This window comes from Vipera ursinii (assembly GCF_947247035.1).
Source record: "Vipera ursinii genome assembly, chromosome: 11".
In the NCBI taxonomy this organism is placed as follows: domain Eukaryota; kingdom Metazoa; phylum Chordata; class Lepidosauria; order Squamata; family Viperidae; genus Vipera; species Vipera ursinii.
In genome coordinates, this window is record NC_139524.1 from 19,460,143 (window position 1) to 19,486,480 (window position 26,338).

Here is a 26,338-nt window from a genome sequence, read left to right on the forward strand (position 1 = left end):
TTTGTATTAGAATTTTTCAATGCAATAAAAGTATAACAGACTAAAAGAATAAAGAAAAAAGGAAAGAAAAATAAAATAAACAAGAGCATAGAATTAAAGGTCTGCTCTTCTTTCTATCAAGTAACTTGACGTACTATTTTTTCCCCTCTCTCTCTCTCTTCAACCCTTTTTAATCCTCAAATCCATAAAGTGTAAATTCAGTTGTTTTTTCTTTCAACAACAACAAAAAAAATCCATATAAGGATTCTAGCTTCTAAAAAAAAATATTTCATTGCTTTTTTGTTCCCTGACCAAACTGATCAGCTTCACCATTTCTGCAAGCTCAGTCGGTTTTATAACTCAAGTCTTCTACTGTGGGTATTTCATGATCCTTCCATCTTTATGCGTTCAATGATTTTATGTACAGGAAATATTTTTTTTCATGGGAAGAGATTTTTGATTTCTGGGTATGTTTGGTTAACCTTTGGAGTACATGCCTTTTATGAGCATGTAATGTATGAGTTTGATGTGCTGCTAGTTCATTATAATTTTTGGTTTTACAAAGATGAAAACTATCGTCCAGTACATAAATGCTCATAATAGCTTTTTTAAGCTAAAAAAAGGAACTGAATAGCACCATGATCATAATTTAAAAGCCATAAAACGCACAGTTGGTTTAACTTGGACTTTTAAGCAGCGACCAAAGTCATTTTGAAAGTGGCTCTTGCATGCTTTGGATTACAGTTTTACAAAAGTTAATTAGTGAAATTAATTCTGATTTTTTTCCTCTTTAATCAGAGCACAACAATGGAAGAAACCGCCATATGGGAACAGCACACAGTGACGCTTCACAGGGTGAGTTTCTAAAAAGAGATTTCTGTGATAAAAATCCAGAATATTCTTGAAAGCAGCAAGAAAAATAAGGATCTTTTTAAGAAGGTAAAATAGAGCAAAATTTCTTGCTCCCTTGTTTGAAATTGGTATCATGGAAAGCAGCCTAGGATAATTTATTATATCCTTTGACCAAATTTCTTTCCACAATTTGGAATTAGATGGGATTCCCCCATTCCCAAGGATTGTCTTCTACAGACCTTAGCATTTTATTGTGCTTCATGATGCTGTACAGTCATTGGGGCTTTCTAGTACAGCCCAGTGGACTTGGAAGATGGCACCTTCACTGTATTTTAATTTTTCATTTGCCTTTTTCCCAAAGAGATTTTGTGGTGCTCCAGAAGAAATCCCCGGATGGTCTTATATAGGCAGTCCTCAACGTACGACCACAATTTTCAGCCCAATGTTTATGTTGCTAAGTGAGACAGTTGTTAACTGAGTTTTGCCCCTTTTCACGACCTTTCTCACCACAGTTGTTAAGTGAATCACTCCAGTTGATAAGCTGGTAAAACAGTTGTTAAACGAGTCCGGCTTCCCCACTGATTTTGCTCGCAAAAGGGGATCACGTGGCACCCCCCCCCCACCCCCCCCGGACTGCCACCGTCATAAATGTGAACCAGATGCTGAGCATCCAAATTTTGATCACGTGACCCTGGGGGACTGCTGCAATGGTCGTAAGTCTGAAAAATGGTCCTAAGTCACTTTTTTCAATGTCATTGTAACTTCCAACCGTCACTAAACAAACAGTGGTAAGTCAAGGACTTACAACCTGTAATAAGATCCCCCAAAATCCAAAACAGAATCATATATATATATAGAGAGAGAGATGAAAATCTGAAAGGATCGACCAGGCAGCTAGTGGACAAATTGCTCAGTTGCTCAAGAATTAAACAGCAGCTGAACCAGTTTGTACATGACTAGACATTATCCAGTGAGGTGTACACAACATGCACTTAAGTGTGGTTAAACACCACCCTAGTCGGATTACACTGTTGTGAGCGACTCCATAAAACCGTTGTAACCTTAGAAATCTAGATTGTTGACTCAAGTGGTGTCTTTCCCTGGTAGCCGAGTTCATTCATCTCCCTTCTCCGTAGATAAATGCTTGATTTATTCTTGCTCTTCCGCTCCCCTCCCCTCTTTTTTAAATATGGAAAGCTAAAAAGATGGAATAAAGTGATTTTGTAAATACAGATAGACCTCGGCTTACGACCGCAATTCAGCCCCAATTTTTCTGTTGCTGAGTGAGACATTTAAGCGAGTTTAGCCCCGTTTTACAGCCTCCCTTGCCGCAGTTGATGAGTGAACCACGCTGCAGGGGTCAACTTAGTAACACGGTTGTTAAGTGAATGTCTGCAGTTGTGTTAGTAAAACATGGTTGCTAAGTGAATCTGGCTCCCCCATTGGCTCTGCTTGTCAGAAGGTCACAAAAGGGGATCTCTCTCTCTCTCTTTCACACACACACACATACACATACACACACACACACACACACACACACACACATACACACACACCTCGGGACACCACAATAAATATGAATCAGGTGCCAAGCGTCCGAATTTGGATCACATGACCATGGGCAATGCTGCAACAGTTGTAAGTGTGAAAGGCAGTCACAACTTGTCGTAACTTTGAACTGTCACTCAGTGAACTGTTGTAAGTTGAGGACCCCTGTACTAATATTCAGAGATGAACGGAGGTGGCAAAAAACAGTTCACTGCTTCAGTCTGTCACTGTTGCATGAATCGGAGCTGCACTGCTCGGATGGCAGCCTGCAGCACCCAGCCCAGCCGGGAGGGTTTCGGACTTGTGCAGGGGACAAAAAAAAGGGCGCCAGATGCTCTTTAATTCCCGCTTGGAAAAACAGCTTTTCTGAGCCTTGGACGTGAGACGTGTTTTCTCAACGGAAACAGAAGTCCTGGAGGAGATTTTCGGCTTCCTCTGATTCTTGATTAAAACTTGGATTTGGCCAAAGCGAGATTACCTCCTCGGCTTGTTAAGGAAAGTCATCTGCTTTCCAAATTAAGAGCTGGAGATGAAAGGTGCGGGAAAGGAGATGGCCTCGGTGGAGTTTTGCTCTTTTTCCTCCTTTGTGAGGTCGACGGAGAATGAGATGGTGGTTGATTGAAACTTCCTACCAGCTAGAAATAGTGGGAAGATTTGACAAGGGGTTCTGAACGCGACAAGGCCCTGTGGAACATTCCAACAACTTTCACACAGAACTTCTAACCGCACACATTCCCAGGATTTGGCCTTCAAACCAACAACCTGAGATGGACATAACTTGAGTGTTTACTTTAAGATGAGAGGCGGGACTTCAACTCCCAGAATTCCCTAGCCAGGGAATTCTGGGAGTTGGAAGTTCACAGATCCTCAAGTCACCAGGGTTGAGAAACACTGACCGACTTCATAAATGAGAAGTAAACTCAAATGTTGATGCAACTGCCTCCTCTCTTAATATTTCATTAAGGCTGAATTTGCCGCCTGTTGTTCTTAGGATGGGTTTGTGTTAAAAAGCAAAAATGCCATCTGGATGTTGGTCTACATTTGGGAGACCTCAACCCTGGCGCTGCGTAGCCTGTAGAGAAAGTTCACAGAAGAAGGGAGAATGTTGATATCTTTAGCTCTTCTGAATTCCTCCTTACAGCAGAATAAAACAGCCCTTGTTCTTCTAATTGTCACCCCAATTCCGAGAAAGCTACTGTTCTTTCTTGAGTAGCCATTTGAGGGGGAAGGGCTAAAGAGACACTTCATAATATTTCCTCACTGTCCAGGTGCGAAAGACCAGGTCCACAAATGAAGGTCCAATTAAATTGATTTATTGCTAAAAGCCCATATGCAGGAATTTTCTCAGCTAATAGTGAGCACCCGCTTGGAGTTACATAAAGTCAGTGGCAGTCAGGGAGGGTTGACTTAGTTCATTTGTGACTATGTAGGGATTCTAGGGTGGTTCCTCTCTTGATTCCACCCTCTGGTTCTGCCAATCCTTCGCCTACACGCCGTGTATGAAAATTTTAAGGGCAGATCATCTCAGCTTCTGAGGACCAGCTGCTCTTTCATAAGAGCCATCAAGTCTGTTGCATAAAATGCAACAGCTTTGAAGCCAGAGGACTCAGCTCTTGCAACTCGCTCCAAAAGCGATCCTCATACAGGCAGAGGAAGTGAATGGAGTCTGAAGGGGACTTGCATTGTTCTTTCATCAGGGTAGAACTTCAGCTTGGGGGTGGATTCTGGCAAGTCCCGCTTTTCGTTATTGGAAATAAAATAAAATAATAGAATGTCTTCCCAACTGTGTGGGAAATATCTTGGAAGTTTTATCCCCATTGTGATGTTTTCTGCACATAATGAGCAGAATCCCATTGAGGAAGAAAAACTGTCTGTGTGGTTTTCATCTTATGCCTGGCGCTAACCCAACCGCAGCCAACCATTTCTCTTTTGTCCAAATTAGGAGGGGCTTCTTATTTTTATTCCTCCGTTATTTTATTTGCATCGAGTAGGCTGTTCCCCTGGCCCCTGCGGATGGTTTGGCTGTGCAATGGTGGAAGTCTTCCAATTCTCACATCACACTTTGAGCAAGGCTAGCGGGACCGCCGTAATCGTATCAGCCTTAATAGGTTGGGTTTTCCGTATTCCATTTTTGCTTCTAGCTGCTCCGCTGCTCGCCTTTAAAAAAACTCTGTAGAGTTTAGGAGCCCTTGGTGATGTCTACATTTGTGGTTGGCGTTTCCACAATTGCTACTTGGCTGGCTTAAAGGCCAGATGTTGGTGTTCTGGGTAAAATATTTGGCTGTGGCTAGTAAAACTATAACCAAAGTGTTTATTGTTCTCACCACTTCGGCTCCTCTCCCTCCTTTTGGCAATTTATTTCGGAATTTACTGGCTAACGTCCCAACCAGGATAGGATTGTTTGGATTTTGTTCTTGACCGGAGAGTTTTTAAACAGTAAATCAAAAGATCAGAGAAATTTGCTTTTTTGAGCCTGCAGGAAGAAGATTGATCAAAGGATTTGCTGCTGCTTTGCTTGACTGGTTATTTAGAACCTTTTGCACACTATGAAAAACAAATGTACAGTATTTTCATCGCATGGAGCAAATACTGTATCTCCAGCATTGACCAGGTGGAGATATGGGAAGGCACTTTATAGCACACCTTCACTTGTTTTGAGATAGTGTGCAGTTGTGTGGGGAAATGAAAGGCAGGTCCTGGTGAGATTGAAACATCCCAACTTTAACAGAGAGATCCAGGTGGGTCACCACTGGGTTGGAACAGCGGTAAATCTGGGACAGCTTCTGGTCTTCTACGACGTTTGTGAGTTGGGTGGTCCAAAAACATTCAACACACCACTAGTGCAGAGCTCTTGTCATGTGTGGTCTCATCGTGGAAATCGCTGTATGATTTTCCACGAGGTCTAAGATGGGTTGGAGTCTCACGGAGAGGAGATGTTGGAGAACATCTGAGATTGTGGAAAAGGTCATCTGACATGGCACCAACATTCCCCGCTCCTTGAATTCCATCCAGCTGGACTTTCAACCTTCTTTCTGATCTTCTCAGGCGCCAGGCTTCGGCTTCGGTATCGCAATATCCGGTGGGAGAGATAACCCCCACTTCCAGAGCGGCGAAACCTCAATTGTCATATCAGATGTGCTCAAAGGAGGCCCAGCGGAAGGGCTGTTACAGTAAGTGTTGCCTCAACCTTGGCTTTGAGGAGTGGGCGTAGGGCCTCTCTAGAAGGTGTCTCTGCTCATTCCACTTGCTTCTGATCCAATATTCCCACGAAGCTGTTACAAGAATCACATCCCTTCCGTTTTAACCACCGTTGGGGTAATGGGTTCACAGGTGGCCCTCAACTTAACAACCACAGTTGAGACCATAATTATGGGAAAGGGAAACGGAAAGAACTTCACCATCTCTTCACCTTGGGCCTGGGAGAACCCGCATGCTAAGAAAAAAAAAAAGAACGATGCAAAAATCAAAGTGGACAGAAGAACATAAGAACGTTGGTTCTCATCATCCTCTGGATTTGACCAAATTGTTTTCCTTCCTTTGTGTATAGAGGGAGGGGTCTTCTTGACTTGTGGTTCTCTGACTTTCTGTTTTCACCACCTGCCTTTTCAGGGAGAATGACCGTGTCGCAATGGTTAACGGCGTTTCCATGGATAACGTGGAGCACGCTTTCGCCGTCCAGCAGCTGAGAAAAAGTGGGAAAAACGCCAAAATTGTAAGTGGGGTCTTTGTTTTTTGTCCTCCACCTTTCCTGTCTTTCAGGAAAGCAGTTGCCATATTGTGTTTGTTTGTCACTTGGTGGGATGCATGTGTCATATGCTGGTTCAATCCCTTTGAGTATTCTTTTGCTGATCGTTGGTAGCTCCAGTGCTGGACACCTTCTGAGATGGTTGGAGAAGAAAATTTGGAAATCAGGGTTCTGGTTTCGTCCATTAAACCGTGCCATCTAATGGGACCCAGGCAGCAGGCCTATTTTGTGTGGCCCCTGCCCTAAGGGACACCCCTCACCCACTCCTTACCAAGATTCAGTAGGTCCAACCTTCAGCCTGTGGCCTCAAAGATCTGGTTCTTCTCCCAGGCGTTGGAACAGGCAGTGAAGGAAACCCCCCAGAGCTGCTTTGATTATAAGTAGGTTGAGTTGCCTTTAATTTTGCACAAAATCTTAAGTTGTTCTCTTGGTTTTTCTGTTGTTGGTTAGCCTGTTGTGGGTTGAGTGAGCAGCCATACAAAGGGATGGATGGATGGATATGGAGAGCATAGCCAAGTGTATGGAGGATGGCCCTCTCTTCAACTTGGCAACCCCAGTTTTGTTTGTTTGTGTGTCTGTGTGTGAGAGAAAGAGAGAGAGATGGGGACTCCTTATGTTTCCAGCTGTATATGATCCATGATTTGTTCATGGATATATTAAAAGTTCTCTTGACTATGAAACGGCACAAATATTCTCTCTGCAGGAGAACGGGGTCCTTTGGCCAAGAACATTGGCTGGTACAAAGGCCCTTCTCTCTCTGGGCTTGGGAGGTGTGTATATTTAATCTGCTTATCAAACCTTGTAGGTTCAAAGCCAAAGCGGGCGTCAGATGTGTTGAACATTAAGGCCAGGGAGCTGCAGACTAGAGCTTTACCCAAACGGCAGGGCAGAAGGAAAGGCCCAAGGGCAGCCTGCTCTCAGATGTGTACACATAAGACCCCCTTTGAGACAATCAGTAGGGTGTTGCGACTGTACAGAAGTAGGGAAGCCTCGGGTGGTGCCCTGCGTTTTCTGCCCAGCACGTTGTGTTTGCCGTGTAAACAAGGCAGCAATCTGGTGGGGCAGGATTGGGAATTCCATACCTTTCCACCTGTAGAGTAGCTTGGTGCAGCCGGAGAGGACTAAATATTGTTTAAAAAAGGGGAATACAGGTATTTCTGTTGTTAAGTGAGACAGGTTAAGGGGGGCTCGCCCCATTTGACGACTTTCCTTGCCACAATTGTTAAGCAAATCATTGCAGTTGTTGTGTTAGGAACACAGTTGTTAAATGAATGTGTCTTGCCTTGTCAGAAGGTCACAAAAGGGGATCATGTGACACACACCCAGGACACTGCGAGCGTTGTAAGCATGAACCAGTTGCCAAGGGTCTGAATTTTGACCACATGACCGTAGGGATGCTGCAGTGGTTGTAAGTGTGAAAAACGGTCATGTCCCTTTTTCCTGTGATGTTGTAACTTTGGTCACTAAATGAACCGTTGTAAATTGAGGACTACCTGTAATTTAACTCTGCCTTTTCTCCTGGATATTACACTAATATGTATACAAGACAGTGGCTGCTGACCTCAACGTAGTAAATAATGTTTAAAAGCCATCGTTCTATCCAAAATGTTGTGCATTCCGTGTTTGGCATGTGGACAGCTTAACGTCTCCACCAGGAATGATCGATGCCCTTGGGTGTCTTCCAGACCATCCGAAGAATGAAAAAAGTCCAGATCCCAGTGACTCGGACGGATCCTGACCCAGTCTCTGAAAACGATGAGGACAGCTACGAAGAGGAACTGCATGACCCCAGGGGTTCCCACGGTGCTACAGGCAGAAGGCCTGAGAAAAGTTGGACGAGGGATCGGAGCGCAAGTCGAGAAAGGAGCATGTCGCCAAGATCAGATCGGAGGTCCCTGGCTTCCAGTCAACCCGCAAAGCCCACCAAGGTCACGTTGGTGAAATCGAGGAAGAATGAAGGTACCATGACTTCTTAGGCACCTCGGTTGAGTGGGTGGGCTTCATTAAAGAATTAATTCTCTCCTCCCCCCGGTTTGGACCCCACTTCGCCATTTGGATCAAATTAAAGACGGGAGGGAAGTCTAGGGTCGTCGGGAGCTGGTTCCCTTTATGTTCTAGCTGAATTATTTGAAAATGGATCAAGAGCATAAAAGAATTGGAATCCATAGAGGGGATTAATCTTAGCGAGTTCACCCAACGTAACTCCCACGTTGCCCAAAAGTATTTTCTCTAAGTACTTTTTTTAAGAGTAGGACCTTCTCTGTGTAGTTGTTGTGGAGAAAATTGGAGGCTGAAGTATTAGTCATGTTCACCACTTTGAGTTGGCCAAAAATGTATAAAGGATGGCGTGGAAATCAACTTCCTCCTCTTCCTTGACTCCTCCACCATTATTCCTCCTGCTCCTCCTGCTCCTCCTTGTTGCATGCTTTGTTCTTCACCCAACCTTGCAGAGCTGAAACTCTGAAAATCCCTACAATGCATCAATTAAAAAAGGGAGTGGTATATTTGTTTCTGGTCGAACCGTAATCCCAGTGAAATCATTAGCTTCATTCATGGGCGGGGGAAGGAGGTTGCACCTTTTATCTTTTTAGGGCATCACATCTTCACATCATTTGAAAACCACTGGGTCAAGGAAAGAAGAAAAAGAAATGAGGGATTGCCGGTCCATCCCTGGCTGACAGGTGTAGAGTAGGTCTTACTAGGCTAGATCAGGGTTGATCCCAGCTGTTGGAAGATTATGGATTATCCTTTCATGTGGTTCACCTAGAACAGTGTTTTTCAGCCTAGCCCAGGGGTAGGCAACCTTGGCTCTTTTATGACTCGTGGACTTCAACTCCCAGAATTCCTGAGCCAGCATAACTGGCTCAGGAATTCTGGGAGTTGAAGTCCACGAGTCACAAAAGAGCCAAGGTTGCCGACCCCTGGCCTAGGCCATTTTAACAGGTCTGGACTTGGAACTTCCAAGAAATCCTCAGTCAATCCTAGGAGTCAAAAGTCCACACATCTTAAAACAGGTGGTCTTGGGAAGTCCACATATCTGAAGGGCCGATGTTGAAGTAGACTGAGCTAGGTGGGACAGGACAATAAAGAGGGCTTTGGATATTGTTGGCAGAACATTCCAACTTTTGGTGGGGGGGGGAACCATCACTGAGAAGGTCTCCTGCTCCTTCCCAAGGAAGAGACAGCAGCTCTTCTCCGTCTGCCGAAGGGGAAAAAAGATCCAAACAAGGGTCAACTTCTGTCCCCCGAAATGTGCCCTGCCCTGCTGTGTGTGGGAATTGGTCGGGCCGAGGAAAGTGCAGTTGGCAGAGAAAGCGGGTTTTGCAGAAGTTGTTGCAAGCTGACCAGACCTCGCCCTGTTTTTGTTTTGGCACAGAATACGGGTTGCGCCTGGCCAGCCACATATTTGTGAAAGAAATTTCTCAAGACAGTTTGGCAGCCAAAGACGGCAACATTCAGGAAGGCGACGTTGTCCTGAAGGTACGTCTCTTTCTCCCTCTTTGTTTTTATGCTCGCGTTCGAGCATCTCTTCTGCGCAGAGTACAGGCCCTCCTCCAGTGAACCACCATTCATTACTCGGCCGTTCTTTGAAGTTGCTTTTCTTTATTTTGAAACATCTGGGTTTGTTTCGTTTTTTTAAAAAAATACATTTGGAGTATTAAATAAAGCAATTCAATGGTTTAAAGGAGAGAAGAGGTGGAATATTATTAACCAAGTTTGCGGATACATTAAACCCGCTTTTTCCCATCGTTTATCTTTCATTGTTTGCTGGAGGTAGCACCAGATCCAGAAGGCTGCAGATGGGAAAAGCTGTTCTGGACAAAACCGGTGGCATTTTGCACCCTACTCTACCCTTTTAATTCTTCAAACATGCCATGAAAGTATAGATCAGGGATGTCCAATCTTGGCAATTTTAAGACTTGTGGACTTCACCTCCCAGAGTTCCCCAACCAGCCGTTTCCCAAAAGGTGGGAGAATTCTGGGAGTTGAAGTCCAGAAGTCTTTAAAAAAACTTCCAAGGTTGGACATCCCTCTGGTGTAGACGCTAACTTCTCATTGGTTACTCCTGCCAGTCATCCCTCTGTTCTCTTGCAGATCAACGGAACTGTCACGGAAAATATGTCCTTGACAGATGCCAAAACCCTGATAGAAAGGTCAAAGGGCAAGTTGAAGATGGTGGTTCAGAGGGATGAGAGAGCAACTCTGTTGAACGTCCCAGATCTTTCCGATAGCATCCACTCGGCCAACGCTTCAGAAAGAGACGGTGAGTATGGGTGCCTTTCTCTCGCCACGCTGTCGGTCGCTCCCCGTTGACCAAAAGTTGTGATGTGCCAAGCGGAACGACAAGCCTTCTGGAGTCTTCCGCAGGGGAAGGGCTGAAGAAATGGCTAAAGTGCCCACCCTCCACTGACCAAATTGGGCAAACCGCGAAGATCCTTTTTGGAAAGCCGATGGCCCACCCACGTCCTGCCCCAAGCTTGTGTTCATTTTTAGGGAAGCTCATGCCATCCTTTTACTTCTAAATCATCTCATGAAACCCCCCACTTTTATTTAACAGACATTTCAGAAATTCAGTCGCTGGCATCTGATCATTCCAACCGATCCCATGACAGGCCCCGTCGCAGTCGTTCACGATCTCCTGACCAGAGGTCAGAACATTCTCCACAGCAGCCCAACAATGGCAGGTGATGGTCGCCTTGTGCTCTTTTCAAATAGACTTTTCGATGAAAGATGGATGGGAGGATGGCTGCTCGGGGGGGGGGGGGGGGTGAACACAGGAGCCAGGGGTGTGTGTGGCACCACTGGGCATCAGTGATGCGATGGATCAGTGGCTCCATCTCTTCCAAAGCGCTAGATCTTATCTTGGGATGTGGTCTTCTGGAGGGTTTCCTCTTGAGATGGCACCTAAAGGAAAGTATGGATTTGGGGAATTAGATGCTTAGCGGTGAGACTCTCCCAAGAAATAGATAAGTCCAGGATAATGTTGCAAGATCCAATCTGGGTCGGTCACTGAGATGAGCAGTTTGGTCTTCTCAGCTTTTGGAGTACTTCTGGAGCCCATCCTGAAAGAGTTTCTACTCTCTCTCTTTCTCCAGACTATATTCTGGAGATAATCAGATATTCTGGTAGTTTCCTGAGGATTGAGCTTCAGCACGAGTTCTGAAAGCTTGGAAGCCCAAATCTCTGGTCCTGATTGGATCCTGCAGGCCGTCCTGATTTCTCTAAGCAAGAGTTTTGACTAGACTCAACAAAGAGGTTCTCGGAGAATTAGCATCTGGCAACTTTGATTTTTTTCCCCCCTTTGCAATTAAAAACATTTTGAGAAAGACCCAGAGAAAGAATTGGATACTATCCATGATGCAGAAATGCTACTGAGAAGGCTTGCGGTCACTCTGGCAATGTTTTTCAACCTTGGCGGCTTGAAGATGGGTGGACTTGGACTCCCAGAATTCCCCAGCCAGAGATGCTGGCTGGGGAATTCTGGGAGTCCAAGTCCACCCATCTTCAAGCCGCCAAGGTTGAGAAAAACCACTGTGGAAAGGAAGCAGAAATGACTCTAATGAAATAGGTTCAAATATTAGCTACACTTTTGGTTGATGGAATTAGCCCTACTAAACGGGAGGCCTGTCTGATGGAAGCCTGCATGGTTTGGTGGGGAGGGCGGAGGGCATTGGATTAGAAATAGGCGGCCCTTAATGAAATCACCCTGGAGCTGACTTCCCTTGTTTTGTGACTGAAGGCTATTTTAGAATGTTGCCATGTTGAGCATCCTTTAATAAAGACCAAGATCCTTCCTGACACAGCACAGATGTTAGAAGTCAAAGCTCGATTGCCAAAAACACCTGCAGAGTGAAATCACACCTTAGATGAGTCATGGGAAATGTGGCTGTAATTTTTAACAACATTCTGTCATCCAGAAACAGGGGTGTGTGTGTGTGTGTGTGTGTGTGTGTATCAAAAAAATTGAATATTTACTAGAAAGTTCAAAATTTGGGTTCCCCTCATTCAGAACCTGTTTTATCATCTGTGGTAGAGATAATCCCAGGGGGATAAGCATCTGGAATCATATTTAGTTCAGCTCTTGTTATTGTTCTTAGCCAGTGGTTGCAATAAATTGGATATAAAAAGACAAGCACGATCAAAGCGTGTGCAGGATTAATGTGTGGACACAACATTTACCGTTGGTGGCAACCTTGATCTCCTGCTGGGCTGTTGGGCTGGTTTGTGAGATAGAAGAGTTGTCCCAGGTCAGCTGTTTGATCCCTTGAGTAGAGAAGACCTAGGATGGATCTGGCCAGCTGACCCAGGACATGTCTTCTCCAACAAGGAGACAAACGCTCTGCTTGACCTGTTCCAGTAGGGATGAAGGGCATCTATCTCCCTGCTTCATCCTACCCAGGAAGGCTTCCTCCAGGTGGAGAGACGAGGCAACCCAGAGTTTTTCAAACTGGCTTCCGTAGAACTTCAGGGTTCCACGTGAACTTTAGGAGATTCTGTGAGAGGTTCAGGACCAAGAAAAGCCAAGTTTGCTATTGGAGAGAGTTTTGGAACATTGACAGATCAGCTTTTGCATAGGCCATGGCGTTGTCACAGTCCACGTAAATATCACGGGAGAACAATTTACCTCTTTAAGCAGAGGGCGGGTGCAGTGGAGAGCAGGAGAAACTGAGGAAGGGCACTTGAGGATGCAGCGTTTGAGTGTTGGCTTTTCAAGAACACACTTCAGAGCTGAAGAGCTTGAGGCTAACAGGCAGTTCACCGCGTTTGGAGAATCAAACAGTAATCACAACATGCTGAAGACAGAACCTCCACGGCTCCTGAACTCCTCACTCGATCTTCCCACCCTGCTTCTAAGGCTGAAGGAGCTTTTCCCCCTGAGGTGGCATTCCTCAAAATTGTTCTCGGTTAAGGAATGGCTTGGTGCAAGCCATCCTAGGGCTGCAATGTTACTCTTGAAGGATAAGTCAGAAGCCTTGTGGCAGTTCTGGAACACAACAAACCAGCCATTCTGGATGGTTTGGTTTTTTCCCTCTGGGAGTTTGCAGCGTTCCAGGAACACCCGGAGCCGGGAGCACATCTGGAAGGGTGCAACAGGCAGGTTGAGTCTCCCCAGAATGGAACGGTTGCTAGAGGGATGTTTGGACGATCCTTGCTGTCTGTCGAAAGGGTTGAGGAGAACTGCATCCATGGGTCGGTCGATAGAGAGTTACCTTTCCTGCAAAATTCAAAAGTTTTGGGGAGGATATCTTGCAAATGATTCCTGAGAGCCCAGAAATTGCTATCCTTCTTCCCATGTTTGTTTCGTCTTTGGAGAATTTTTTTTTTGATGAATGTTCGCTTGTTTTTCATTTATTTATTTGTATCCTGCCTTGATTATTTTTATAAATAATTCTAGGCAGAGAACATATCCAGCGTATCTTCCTCTTTGGCCCACAACAATAACCCTGTGAGGTGGGTTGGAGTGAGAGAGAGAGGCTGGCCCAAAGTCACCCAATTGGATTTCATGGCTAAGGCGGGACTAGAACTCCTTGTCTCCTGCTGATTGGCCCAAAGTCACCGAGCCGGCTTGTCTCCTACTGTCTAGCCTGGTGCTCAGCCACTAGACCAAACTGGCTCTCAGTTGATCAGAAATACCATATTTGGTGATAACTTTTTAAAATTGCAACATACATGCACTGTGATATGTTAACAGGAGAAACAGATGCTTTAATTAAACAAAAATATTTATTTTAATGATGCTACTAGATTCCAGAGTGATTAGAAAATATCCTATCGATCTGGGTTTTCCCATATATTTATCTTAAGCTACCCTAGATTTTCCTTGCTGCGTGAACCTATGTGAATTTTTTTTTCTGCCAGAAATTTAGTATTCATATTTGCTTTGGGTTTTTCCATAAAAGCATTAGGACTTTTCCCTATTTAGTCCACAGTAAGCCAAGTACATGATGGCACAGTCAGTAATTGTCATTGCAGTGATAATCCTGTGGTAATCGCAGTCACACTCATTCTTGGACCTTCTCATTTCTTAAGTAGGGATGGCTTTCCGTAGAGAGCTCTTGACCTTTCAAGAAACTGTTGTGTTTACTAGGCAACAGTTGAAGTCCTCGTTCAAGGAAGTGTGTTGTATACAGTGGTCGCTTCTAAGATCATGAATTTGTAGAGGTGGTGGTGCCATCTACTTGCAGAAAGTGGATCCATCAGAGCTAAGCCAGGTTCTGGGTTGGGTACTGTAGCCTTCTTGTTCGTTTACGGAGAAAAGCAGCTGTTAACATCAATCATGCTTTGCGTATTAATTATTTCACCAAGGATAAATTAGTATTGGGTGGTGGGTGCAGGAAAACAGCCAAATTCGGAGAGTAACAAGAACATTCCTGTTCAACTTCAAGGCTATTCTCTGATATTAGAATGCATGAGCATGTGCCTGGGAAGGAGAGTTAGAATAAATATAGATTTGGTTTTTTTTAATGTTGTACATCCTCAAAACTGTATCCGTGGTTGCCTCTCTTCTGCTAGGGCTGGTCCAGAGTGGGGAGATGTCCATCACTGATTCACATTAAGGGGCTGGAGGCTAAAAGAATAAAAGAACAGTTGCTGGAATTGGGTATGTCTAGTTTAATGACGAGAAGGACGAGGGGGGACATGATAGCAGTCTTCCAGTATCTGAGGGGCTGCCCCAAAGAAGAGGGAGTCAAGCTATTCTCCAAAGCACCAGAAGGCAAGTCAAGAAGCAACGGATGGAAACTCATTAAGGAGAGAAGCAACCAGGATTTAAGGAGGAATTTCCTGACAGTGAGAACGATTAACCAGTGGAACAATTTGCCTCTGGAAGTTGTGGATGCTCCATCAGTGAGAGCTTTTAAGAAGAGACTGGATAGCCATTTGTCTGAAATGATATAAGGTTTCCTGCCTGAGCAGGGGGCTGGACTAGAAGACCTCTAAGGTCCCTTCCAACTGTTGTTCTGTTACATTAGCTTGATGGGTCTGTAAGGACAATTAATTGCTGGTTTTACGAAGGTGCCATTGGCTCTTTTACTAGTTCTTTATCCCTCTCTATCTTTCAGCATTATAGACACTGAGATATCTGACATGGTTTCGTATTTTTGGGGTGGCACGGTCTGTGGCTGGCTGGGGGATTCTGGGAGTTGAAATCCACAGATCGTAAATTTGCCAAGGTTGGATACCCCTGTAGGCCATTCTGTGACCAAATGGATGGAATAACCGAGTCGGGAGGGACCGTGGAGGTCTTCTAGTCCAAGCCCTTGCTGAAGCAAAGACACCCTATCGCATTTCAGACAGATAATTGTCCAATCTCTTGCATCTCCGGAAGGGCCGGTTCTAGGAGGCCTTCAGGGGATTGTTTTGCGGCCACAGAGCCCAAACAGGTTGTTTATTCCCCGCTTTGTGCCACCTCCCATAGTAGATCTTTGTTATGAAATGTCTGGATTTCCTCGCTAGAGCCTATCATTACGGCTGCCCATTTGAAAGGGAGTTTTTTGTTTCTCTTGATGCAGTCACCGGAATAGAGATGATGACAGAATAACCAAGCCAGGAACGGTTTCCACACCGGTGAAGAATGTGGAGGAAGCTTCTCTAGCCAAAGCCGTAGAAGAATCTGTAGCCGAAAAAAATGACAAACAGACGCCGCCACTTCCAGGTAAGGATTAAGCTAGCACTTAAATTTTTTTTAATTTTTACACAGGCAGTCCTCTGCTTACGACCACAGTGGACGACCCCAAGATTTCTGTGGCTAAGCGAGACGTTGCTTCAGGGAGTTTTGCCCCATTTTATGACCTTTCTCATCACAGTCGTTAAGTGAGCCACACAGTTGTTAAGTGAATCTGGCTTCCCCATTGACTTTGTTTGCCAGAAGATCGACAAGGGGGATCCACGTATCGCTGGGACACGGCAACCCTCATAAATATGAGTCAGTTCCTAGAAATTTTGATCATGTGACCGTGGGGGCACCTCAATGGTCGTAAGTATGAAAAATAGTCACAAGTCCCTTTTTTTCAATGCCGCTGTAACTTCAAATGGTCACTAAACGAACTGTCGTAAATCGAGGACTATCTGTACACAGGCACACCTAGATGGACGCATGCATGAAGGAAGATACACCCAAGGAAACTCGATCTTTATTGGGACAGGCTAATTTCTAGACTCCGATCAGCCTGTTCTTAATTAAGCCTAAGATTATCTCCTGGCACCAGGCCAAACATTCCAGCATATAATCAATCCCTCCTTATTTACCTTCCCAAATGCTTCCCTGTTATCTGCACTCCTACTATATTTACGTGGTCTCCCACACTCCAAATTAACAGCCAGATGGTGATGGAGGAGCTTTATAAACAGCTGCTTTAACTCACTCCTAATCTCGTTGTTAATATCTCTGAATTGTGTAAGGAAATGAACTTGAGACAGGCCAAATGTTTTTCTTCCTGCTCTCTGCCTTCCAGTAATTATTGCGCTGCGGATGCAAGACTATTTATTGTTTAGGCCAGGGGTCTTCAAACTTGGCCCTTTTATGACTTGTGGACTTCAACTCCCAGAATTCCTCAGCCAGCAAAGCTGGCTGAGGAATTCTGGGAGTTGAAGTCCACAAGTCATAAAAGGGCCAAGTTTGAAGACCCCTGGTTTAGGCGATCTCTGTCTTGCCTTTGGTTCAGCGGCTCAAGGGACAGAATAGGCAGCCCCCCCCCTGTTTTACGGGGTCCTTGGTGCTCTCTGAGCTTGGTGGGTTTCTTTCAGGGCTTCTCTTACCCAACTAGGAAACATCGTTAGTGCTGATGACCATCCTCAAGCCACTTGTATATTCACAGAGAACAAACCACACTTCCTTCCAGCACAGATGAGGTTACCTAGTTGAGTCATGAAAACGTCTGTAAGAAATCTGCCAAGCTCAGAAAACAGAAAGGGCCCCACAGTCGCCGCCTCCTCCTCCTCCTCCCTGCAAACCCCCCTCCCTCCCAAGATGTTACCTACTTGGGTCCTGAAACATCTGCAAGGAAACCACCAAGCTCAGAGAGCACCAAAGACCCCACAGCTCAACCCTCTCCCACTGATGCCTCCTGTTTTACTCCCTAGTGGGTAGGCTAGGCTGGAAGGAGAAAGGGCCTGGCCCAAAGTAAACCCTCGTGGGGGACTAGAACCCTTCGCCTACCTAACCCAGGGGTCGGCAACCTTGGCTCTTTTATGACTCGCGGACTTCAACTCCCAGAATTCCCGAGCCAGCTATGCTGGCTCGGGAATTCTGGGAGTTGAAGTCCGCGAGTCATAAAAGAGCCAAGGTTGCCGACCCCTGGCCTAACCCCTTAAACCCTACCCCACACGGCACACTTTCCTTACACACCAGAGCCCAAGGTGAAATAGTTCTAGAGTTCTTGTTGAGTCCCAATGGCGTACAAGAGTGAACTTAAGTCGCAGCCGTGTCCCGGCTTCGTTTTCATTAAAAGGCATCCTTCATTCCGTGCAACGTTTTGTCTTGTCTGAACAGAACCGAAACCCGTCTATGCGCAGGCCGGACAGCCCGACGTGGATTTACCCGTTAGTCCCACCGACGGCCCTTTACCAAACTCAACGCATGAAGACGGGATGCTTCGGTAAGGGGATTTTCGCCTTTCGTCCCGTGTCCTGAACGTTTTCTGATACGCCGTCATCTTCATGGACCATGTACAATGGACGGTTGGTTCCTGGCCAACGGATAAAGCTATTCGGATCGCCACTTTCTGGGCCTCAAATGCTATATAATGTCACTTAGGTGTTTTAAATTTAATTTTTATATTTGCTATGTAGTTATTAAAAGTTTTTTTTTTATTTAGACCAGTGTGCTAATTTAAATATTCTCTCTTTTAATGACTTGGGGACAAAAATAAATGAAGGGGGGCTTTTGACTGACTCTGTGTCCTGACAGCACTTCACAGTCATCCAAATCATCACAATACGCAAAAAACAGGAGCTGGCAAGACCCCCAGATTAAAAATCTGTTCTTCTAATTCTCGCAGGCCGAGCATGAAGCTTGTGAAATTCAAGAAGGGAGACAGCGTTGGCTTGAGGTTGGCTGGTGGCAACGACGTTGGCATATTTGTGGCTGGCGTCTTGGAGGACAGCCCTGCTGCCAGGGAAGGCCTGGAAGAAGGCGATCAGATCCTCAGGGTAGGTGGGCAGCCCTGGTTTCATTCCAATCCAGCTGCAACGTCTTCAGCCGTTGTGTAAAAGGCCCTCAAAGACGTAACCTGGTTGTATCTGTAGACGCAGAGAGAAGGAAAGGCCGATAGAGGAGAGTCTTTGTAACTCGGGGTTAAACTGTGGGGTCCTTGGTGCTCTCTGAGCTGGGTGGCTTTCTTGCAGATGTTTCATGAACCAACTAGGTAACAACATCAGTGCTAGAGGGGTTTGTACAGAGGAGGAAGAGGACTGTGAGGTCTTCAGTGCTCTCTGAGCTTGTTTTTTTCTTTCTTGCAGATGTTTCATGACCCAACTAGGTAGCATCATCAGTGCTAGGAGGGAGGGGGGTTTGCAGAGTGGAGGAGGAGGCGGTCTTGGTGCTCTCGGAGCTTAGAGTTGTTTTCTTGCACTGATGAAGTGCAAGACATCTGCAAGAAAAGAAGTTCAGAGAGCACCAAAGACCTCAAAGTCCTCTTCGGCCTCTACTCCGCAAACCCCACTCTTCAAGAGCTGATGACATTACCTAGTTGGGCCATGAAACGTCTGCAAGAAAACAAGGGGGTTCAGAGAGCACCACGCCTAAGTTAAATGTTGGCGATTAGCAAAGAAGTTATAGCAGAAGGCCAAGAAGGTGTTCTGGGGAGACATCTGCTGGTGTCTGTGAAGGGCACTAAGTCCCAGTCAAATGACACAACATCTGGAACCTAAGAAACATAACAGAAACTCAGTACAGCTGTTTATGAAAAAACAGATTGCTGTCTGCTTGGATTCACTGCATTGTACGTTTATTTTTGTAAAGTTGATGTTCCTTTTGGGCGCCAGGTAAACAACGTTGACTTCACCAACATCATCCGAGAGGAAGCCGTTCTCTTCTTGCTTGACCTCCCCAAAGGAGAAGAGGTCACCATTCTGGCACAGAAGAAGAAAGACGGTGAGTCCGCGCTCTTCGCTGGCCTTGCTAGATCAGCTTGACCGGCGACAAAAGCCTTCAGCTGCTTTTTCTGCCTTTCTGTCGTTACAGTCTATCGGCGCATCGTGGAATCTGACGTGGGAGATTCTTTCTACATCCGAACCCACTTTGAGTACGAGAAGGAGTCTCCGTACGGGCTCAGCTTCAACAAAGGGGAGGTCTTCCGCGTGGTGGACACCCTGTACAACGGCAAGCTTGGCTCCTGGCTGGCGATTCGGATTGGCAAGAATCATAAGGAAGTGGAAAGAGGCATCATACCCAACAAAAACAGGTATATTTCAGAGTTGTTCCCCTCAAGCCAACATCTGCCTAGAGAGCTGAAGCGGTGCTTAGAAGGTCTACGGAGATCCTCAGTCCTCCAGGTCCTGGTTATCTCAAACGTGCTTTTTCAAGAGGCAACTGGACTTCCTTGTTTTCCTCTGAAGACATTTTGCTTCTCATCTTCTTCAACTCTGAGCGAAAGAAGCTTCTTGGATGAGAAGCAAAACTGTCTTCAAAGAAAAAACGAGGAAGTCCAGTTGCCTCTTAACAACCGGAGGTCATAAAATCGCTGAACAACAAAAGGTCATAAAATCAGACGCAACCCACAGTCACTGGCTTTCTTAGCAGCAGAAATCATAGTCCCGGTTGTGATCGTAAGCCAAGGACTCTGCCTGTCCTTCTCGCTTCGCCTACTTTGCAGTTGGGCATCCGTCCCCCTGGACATCGCTGGCCCCTCGCTTTGCGGGTCTCCATTGTTTTGTGTTATTGTCTGTCCCACCCAGAGCTGAGCAGCTGGCCAGTGTCCAGTACACCCTGCCAAAGACCGCAGGGGGGGACCGGGCGGATTTCTGGAGATTCCGAGGTCTGCGCAGCTCCAAGCGAAACCTGAGGAAAAGCAGAGAAGATCTGTCTGCCCAACCAGTTCAGACCAAGTTTCCTGCCTATGAGAGGGTGGTCCTCCGAGAAGGTGGGTTTGAAGAAGACAACAGCGTTGGAAGGGACCTTGGAGGTCCTCTAGTCCACCCCCTGTTCAGGCAAGAGGCCCTAACAGAATCATAGCGTAACAGAGTCGGAAGGGACCTTGGAAGTCCTCTAGTCCCACCCCCTGCTGAAGCAGGAAGGGTGACCCTCTAGGAAGACTGGTGAGGAGGAGCTTGTGTTTAGACAGAGCTGAAGAGGAGAGGGCTTCTTTTTCAACCTGGAAGCCAGAAGTCTGATCTCCAACCTTGATGGGTCACCGAGATTGTGGCCTTTTTTTGCCTCTGAGCCACGTCTGCTCCTCGACCTGACGTTCTCCCAAAGGGGTTTGGGATTCCAGCTCCTTCCATTCTCAACTAGGACACGGTCCAGACCCCACCTTTTTTTTCTTGCCAATCAACACATCGCTCAGTGTTTTTCAGGAGAAAACTTACTCGGACGTTGCTTTTTCGTTCTAGCTGGATTTCTCCGGCCGGTGACCATCTTTGGACCAATTGCAGATGTTGCCCGGGAGAAGCTGGCTCGCGAGGAGCCCGACATTTATCAGATCGCCAGTAAGCACCTCACCGCCCTCTTGAGTCAGTTGCCGCTTTCTCGGCTGAGGAAAAGGCTCAAATGGCTAGAGGAAGAGGGAGGGCAGTGGAAATAGCCGGGCCAACTGGGACTGCCGGCAAACAGAGCCTTTAACGAAAAGCACTGACATCTAGAAGAGGTTTTTTTGGCACCCAGGGCTCGCCGCTGTCTCCAGAGCAAGGGGGGGGGGCACTGAAAAGGAGAACCAGATACCTGTTTGAATGTTTCATGAATAATGGATAATGTGTGCTCCCCCCCCCCTTTTCCCCTAACAGAAAGTGAGCCCAGGGATGCTGGGACCGATCAACGTAGCTCAGGCATCATTCGTCTTCACACAATAAAACAGATCATTGACAGGGTAAGTAATTGGATGCTCCTGTTTCCCCAGACAAACTTTATCCTATTCGTGAGAATAATTGTGCTTCCAACTATCCTTCCCCATTCTGGAAACTCCCCAAAGTGCAAAATTACAGCTTTCATTGGCCTGAATTTCTTTCTTTTTTTTTTCTTAATAGTAGGCTTTTCACAATCTTGGTGCCTTCTAGTTCTGTGCACGGTGGTATATTGGTGCTCGTGGTTCATTGGTTCCAGGAGGTGCCACAAGTACCAAAAACAATGCAGTGAGTCACAAGGCAGCTGGCACTATCAAGTTCTAGCTTGGTGCGTTGAGTGCTGAACAATAAGTACGGGGGGCAATATTTTTGCATCCAAATGCGTTGACTGCCAAATTCGATGAATATTTCAAAGCTGTTGAGTACCAAGGTACCACTGTACTTCAACTCCCAGAATCCTCAGCAAAAACCAAACTGGTTGTGAATTCTGGGAGTTGAAGTCCACAGGTCTTACAGTGGCCAAATATCTATGCCTTGCACAAGGCTCATCCAGGTGCTTGCTTTTCATCAACTGACGGACAGACGTTCCACTCACCTTTCTTATCCATGTTCTCATTTCTCAGGACAAGCATGCCCTCTTAGACGTCACTCCAAATGCAGTGGACCGCCTAAACTACGCCCAGTGGTATCCCATTGTGGTGTTCTTGAACCCAGACTCCAAGCAGGGGGTAAAGACCATGAGGACGAGACTCTGTCCGGAATCCCGGAAAAGTGCCAGGAAATTGTACGAGAGGGCTCACAAGTTACGCAAAAACAACCATCACCTCTTTACAGGTGAGCATGCCAGGAAGAAGGGTTGGGTTGAATAAATAAGGTATTTTTCCCTGACTTGGTCCCTCCCTCCTCCCTCCCTCTGTTTTCCTTCCTTCCTCCCTTCCTCCCTCCCTCCCTCCCTCCTTTCCTTCCTTCCTTCCTTCCTTCCTTCCTTCCTTCCTTCCTTCCTTCCTTCCTTCCTTCCTTCCTTCCTCCCTCCCTCCCTCCCTTCCTCCCTCCCTCTGTTTTCCTTCCTTCCTTCCTCCCTTCCTCCCTCCCTCCCTCCCTCCCTCCTTTCCTTCCTTCCTTCCTTCCTTCCTTCCTTCCTTCCTTCCTTCCTTCCTTCCTTCCTTCCTTCCTTCCTTCCTCCCTCCCTCCCTCCCTTCCTTCCTTCCTTCCTTCCTTCCTTCCTTCCTTCCTTCATTCATTCATTCCTATCTTCCAATTCTTTGTCTTGATGCCTGTGGGCCTATTTTTTTTTTTAAAAAAAGAAAAGGTGTCCTTGAAATAATTAATGTGGAGCAGGGGTCCCCAACCCCCGGTCCGTGGACCACTACCAGGCCGAGGCATGCCAGCAACCAGTCCACACAAACAAGGAAAACCTCATCCACAGGATGCAGGCAGCACACAAAACCAGGCCCCCTCTGGTCCACGGAAAAACCTTTCTCCACGGAACCGTTGGTCCCTGGTGCCCAAAAGGTTGGGGACCTCTGACACGGAGCAACACTATCTGAAGAACATCACTGAAGGCTCTTAATGAAATCAGCCCTATTCTGCAAAGTCTCACAAACCCCGTCTCCTCTTAAGAGAAATGGCCCCGGAATTCTGCTAACACTTGCAAGGTAGATGACAAAAACCAGAATTTTTTTTTTGGAAGGGAGTTCTTTCTAAATCCAAGGTCTAACCTCTCAAAATCCTCAAAGCAGTCTCTTTCTGCCTCTCGCAAGGCTTCTAGAATCGCTGAAGACGGTTGTGCAAGTTGTAGCCGTGACTTAATTTCACCCTAGGCATTTCCTTCCCTTTTCTGCCTGTCTTTAGCTACCATTAACTTGAATTCCATGAACGACGGATGGTATGGAGCCCTCAAGGAAGCAATTCAGCAACAACAAAACCAGCTAGTTTGGGTGTCAGAAGGAAAGGTACGGCGTTCTTCCGGTTCGTTAGCAGAAGTCTTGATAGCCTTGTTCAACGTGTTCAGAATCTCGATGGATTTTAGGTGACAGTCAGCTTCTTCACGTGGCTGAAAGAGATTTGAAGGGCAGCTGCAACTGAAGCAGCTGTTCTTTTGAAATCAGTGCAGGCCAGCTGAAGAAGAATTAACGAAGAAGTAGAGATTGGAGATGAGGGACATAAAAGGATCGATTGGCCTTTAGTTGGTACCTCTTAAGACCCGCCTACTTGATAGGCAACTGAATGGTTTGGGGGAATGTGAACATCTGCTTAGGTGGGCCGCTTAGACCTCCTGTCCCTCGTGACCAGGTTGGACGGAAGCAGCAGCAGCAGCTCACAATGCTTCTGACTTCTGCTGCCGGACCTGTCAATAGGAGCCTGTTAGCTGCTGTTAGGAAAAGGTGTAGGAAACATAAGCCCAACAAACTCAACCGTGTTGATGAGGGCCGTTGTTCTCCGGGTTTAGATAAAGAGATTCCTCTACCTTAGAAGAGAATATTTGTAACTCAGGGTTGAGCTGTGGGGTCCTTGGTGTTCTCTGAGCTTCCTCTACCTCACTTGTAGAGAAGGTCTTGGAGGAGATTCGAGATCCTTCAGCAAATTCCCAAGGAGGTGTAGAGTCCAACCTTTGCAGTTGAGACCGAGGCGATGTCACCACCTCCCCATTCAACTGTCCAACTCTGATGTGTCTAAAAACAGGCAGATGGTACTACAAGTGACGACCTTGATCTACATGATGACCGGCTGTCCTACCTGTCGGCTCCAGGTAGCGAGTACTCCATGTACAGCACCGACAGCCGGCACACCTCCGACTACGAGGACACGGATACCGAAGGCGGAGCCTACACCGACCAAGAGCTGGACGAGACGCTCAACGACGAGGTTGGGACCCCCCCAGAATCTGCCATTACGCGCTCCTCTGAACCTGTAAGAGAAGACGCCTCCGGGGTCCATCCAGAGAACCAGACCTACCCTCCATTTGGGTCCCAAGGCCAGCCACAGCCGAATCACAGGATAGAATCTCCTGGTTTTAAAAACAATACTGCTCAACCGGTAAGGATGTTAGCAGAACCCGAGACAAGCAAACCTCTTCGGTTCCCACCAGCCCAGGACCCCGAATGGATTCCCTCTGGTTATTTAAAACAGGGGTCCCCAACCTCCAGTCTGTGGACCGGTACCGGGCCGCGGCATGCCAGCAACCGGCCCACACAAACAAGCAAAGCCCCATCCATGGGATGCAGGCAGCACACCAAACCACACACTCTCTGGTCTGTGGAAGAACCTCTCTCCACGTAACCGGTACCCGGTACCCAAAAGGTTGGGGACCTCTGATTTCAAATAAGTTAATCCCGCTTTAGGCTCTCAAAAGCATCCATGGTGGGCCAATAAATCATATTTTTTTTGGTCAATTTTTCAGTGTTAGCCTTACCAAGTCACCTCCGTGTTCTTATCCTGACCTTTGTGGTGTTTTCGTCGTTACGATCAACCCGGATCTAAAGTTTCGATGATCTCCTCCCTGCCCCGCCCCCCCCCCCACAGTAACATGACTACATTTTCTCTTTCGCCCCCCTCCACAACACAACTAGGGCCATTTGCAGCGTCCCAAAGTGACATGATCCTATTTTATGACGGCTTTTTGCAGAACCTCACCCCTAGCAAACTGTTGGCGCATAGCGACCATCACAAAAAAGATAGTAAAATCAGATCGATTAGGTGACGGACCCATTTTCTGCCCGTTACAAGTTATGCCCGTAATGGACAGGCTCCATTAGAGTCATACCTCAAGGAATACTCGTAGGAAATGGTGAAATTAGCAGGGAAATGAAACAAATTCGCTCCACAAGCTTAGCGTAGTAAGCGAATCTGCTGGGTTATCCTAGGGTCTGCCCCCTTTCTTCTTCAAATTGCCCCATTTTTATTCCTGTTGGTCAACTATGGTTTCATACACGAAAGGACCAGCTGACTTAAAATGCATGTAGAACACGTCTCTGTAGGGGAATTGTGGGGTGATTATAACTAATATCCATAAGCTGCCCAGAATCGCCTTATCGATGAGACGGGGCAAGGCTATCAGTTTAATAAATAATACTAATAATGTTTTTTCATGCACCGGGAGAGTCCCAGCTTGACCAAAACCTGTTGTTTTAAACACTTCGCAGAAAGCAGACGCTTCAGCCCCCTACCTTCCCCCGTCGCCAGAAACGGGGCCCCCGGCCTCCTTGACTTCTGCCGCTAACCCCTGTGTAAGCCTCTCCAGTGTCAGGCTGGAGGACCCTGGGGCGGCCCCCTACAACTCGTACCAGCCACCAGCGGGGCCCCTAAGGATGGCTGGCCCCGAGGCGGCGCCCCACCTGGTGCTCAGAGACCCGGAGCTGGCTTCTTTACCACCGCACATAGATGCGACCAAGGTACCCGTGGCCACGCGGAAACCTCGCACGGGTCCGGGGGCTGCCCGTCGAAACGATTGCCTGATCGTACCTGCTTTGCTTGCCTACTAAGGGGTCTCGTTGCTGCTCAGCTACCCTCTCTTCCTGCAGTCCAAAAGAATTTCTGTGCTTTGAGGAAAAAAAAATAGCTAACTTGGGGCCGGGGCGTTCATTGATTTGCATGCATTCAAGGACCAATCCTCATTTCTGCTGCAATTAGAGATCAGTTGAAAGGTACCACCGGCGTCTTGCATTTCAAAGCTTTACAGCTTGATTCTTGTTTCTTTGTTTTGTGTTGTGTTGTTTTACTAAGTGAGGCGTGGCTGAAAGCTTTCTCTTACTTTTGTTACTGCACTTTTCAGGAAATCACAGCCGTGTTTCCAGAGTGATAATAACGGGATTTTTTTGGCATGGAATAGAAATGGCTTCGAGTCACCCTGTATTTTTACCAGCTGTGGGGGATGGGTGGCAGCAGTGATTCTGGGGACTGTTTGATTCTGATCTTCCCCCTTGGGCAGGGCTAAATTTTTAGCTGGAGTGTTTGTTAGGTTGATTTTTATGGCCAGCGGATCCCCAGAGTATGAGCAGTCCTCGATTAGCAACCACAGTTAAGTCTGGCAACTCTGTCGTTCAGCGAAGCAGTTGCTATGTAAAACCACAAGCGTGCTTAACCATTGGATGTCTGCTTTCCTTTGCTTTATAGACCCGGGAGGGTCGTAAATGCAAAGATTGGTCGTTCAGTTGCTGAACGAGGCAGTTGCTAAGTGAGAACTATTTGTCAGCTTTTGAAAACAGCTAAAATTTTGAT

The 26,338-nt window shown here is 46.6% G+C and overlaps 1 protein-coding gene across 3 annotated transcripts in view; it reads left to right on the forward strand.

The window, feature by feature from the left end:
• Positions 1-26,338, forward strand: part of TJP1 (tight junction protein 1) — a 67,779-nt gene that overhangs the window by 29,857 nt on the left and 11,584 nt on the right. For all 3 annotated transcript variants that reach the window (XM_083371448.1, XM_083371449.1, XM_083371450.1), the window contains exons 2-20: positions 778-834; positions 5,425-5,549; positions 5,989-6,091; positions 7,810-8,083; positions 9,501-9,604; positions 10,220-10,388; positions 10,683-10,809; positions 15,637-15,779; positions 17,616-17,721; positions 18,124-18,274; positions 19,109-19,217; positions 19,308-19,527; positions 20,021-20,205; positions 20,675-20,770; positions 21,065-21,147; positions 21,745-21,955; positions 22,973-23,073; positions 23,804-24,157; positions 25,264-25,512. In XM_083371448.1, coding sequence (XP_083227574.1) covers positions 787-834; positions 5,425-5,549; positions 5,989-6,091; positions 7,810-8,083; positions 9,501-9,604; positions 10,220-10,388; positions 10,683-10,809; positions 15,637-15,779; positions 17,616-17,721; positions 18,124-18,274; positions 19,109-19,217; positions 19,308-19,527; positions 20,021-20,205; positions 20,675-20,770; positions 21,065-21,147; positions 21,745-21,955; positions 22,973-23,073; positions 23,804-24,157; positions 25,264-25,512 — 2,958 coding nt within the window. In that variant the 5' untranslated portion in view covers positions 778-786. The remainder of the gene's footprint in view (positions 1-777; positions 835-5,424; positions 5,550-5,988; positions 6,092-7,809; positions 8,084-9,500; positions 9,605-10,219; positions 10,389-10,682; positions 10,810-15,636; positions 15,780-17,615; positions 17,722-18,123; positions 18,275-19,108; positions 19,218-19,307; positions 19,528-20,020; positions 20,206-20,674; positions 20,771-21,064; positions 21,148-21,744; positions 21,956-22,972; positions 23,074-23,803; positions 24,158-25,263; positions 25,513-26,338) is intronic.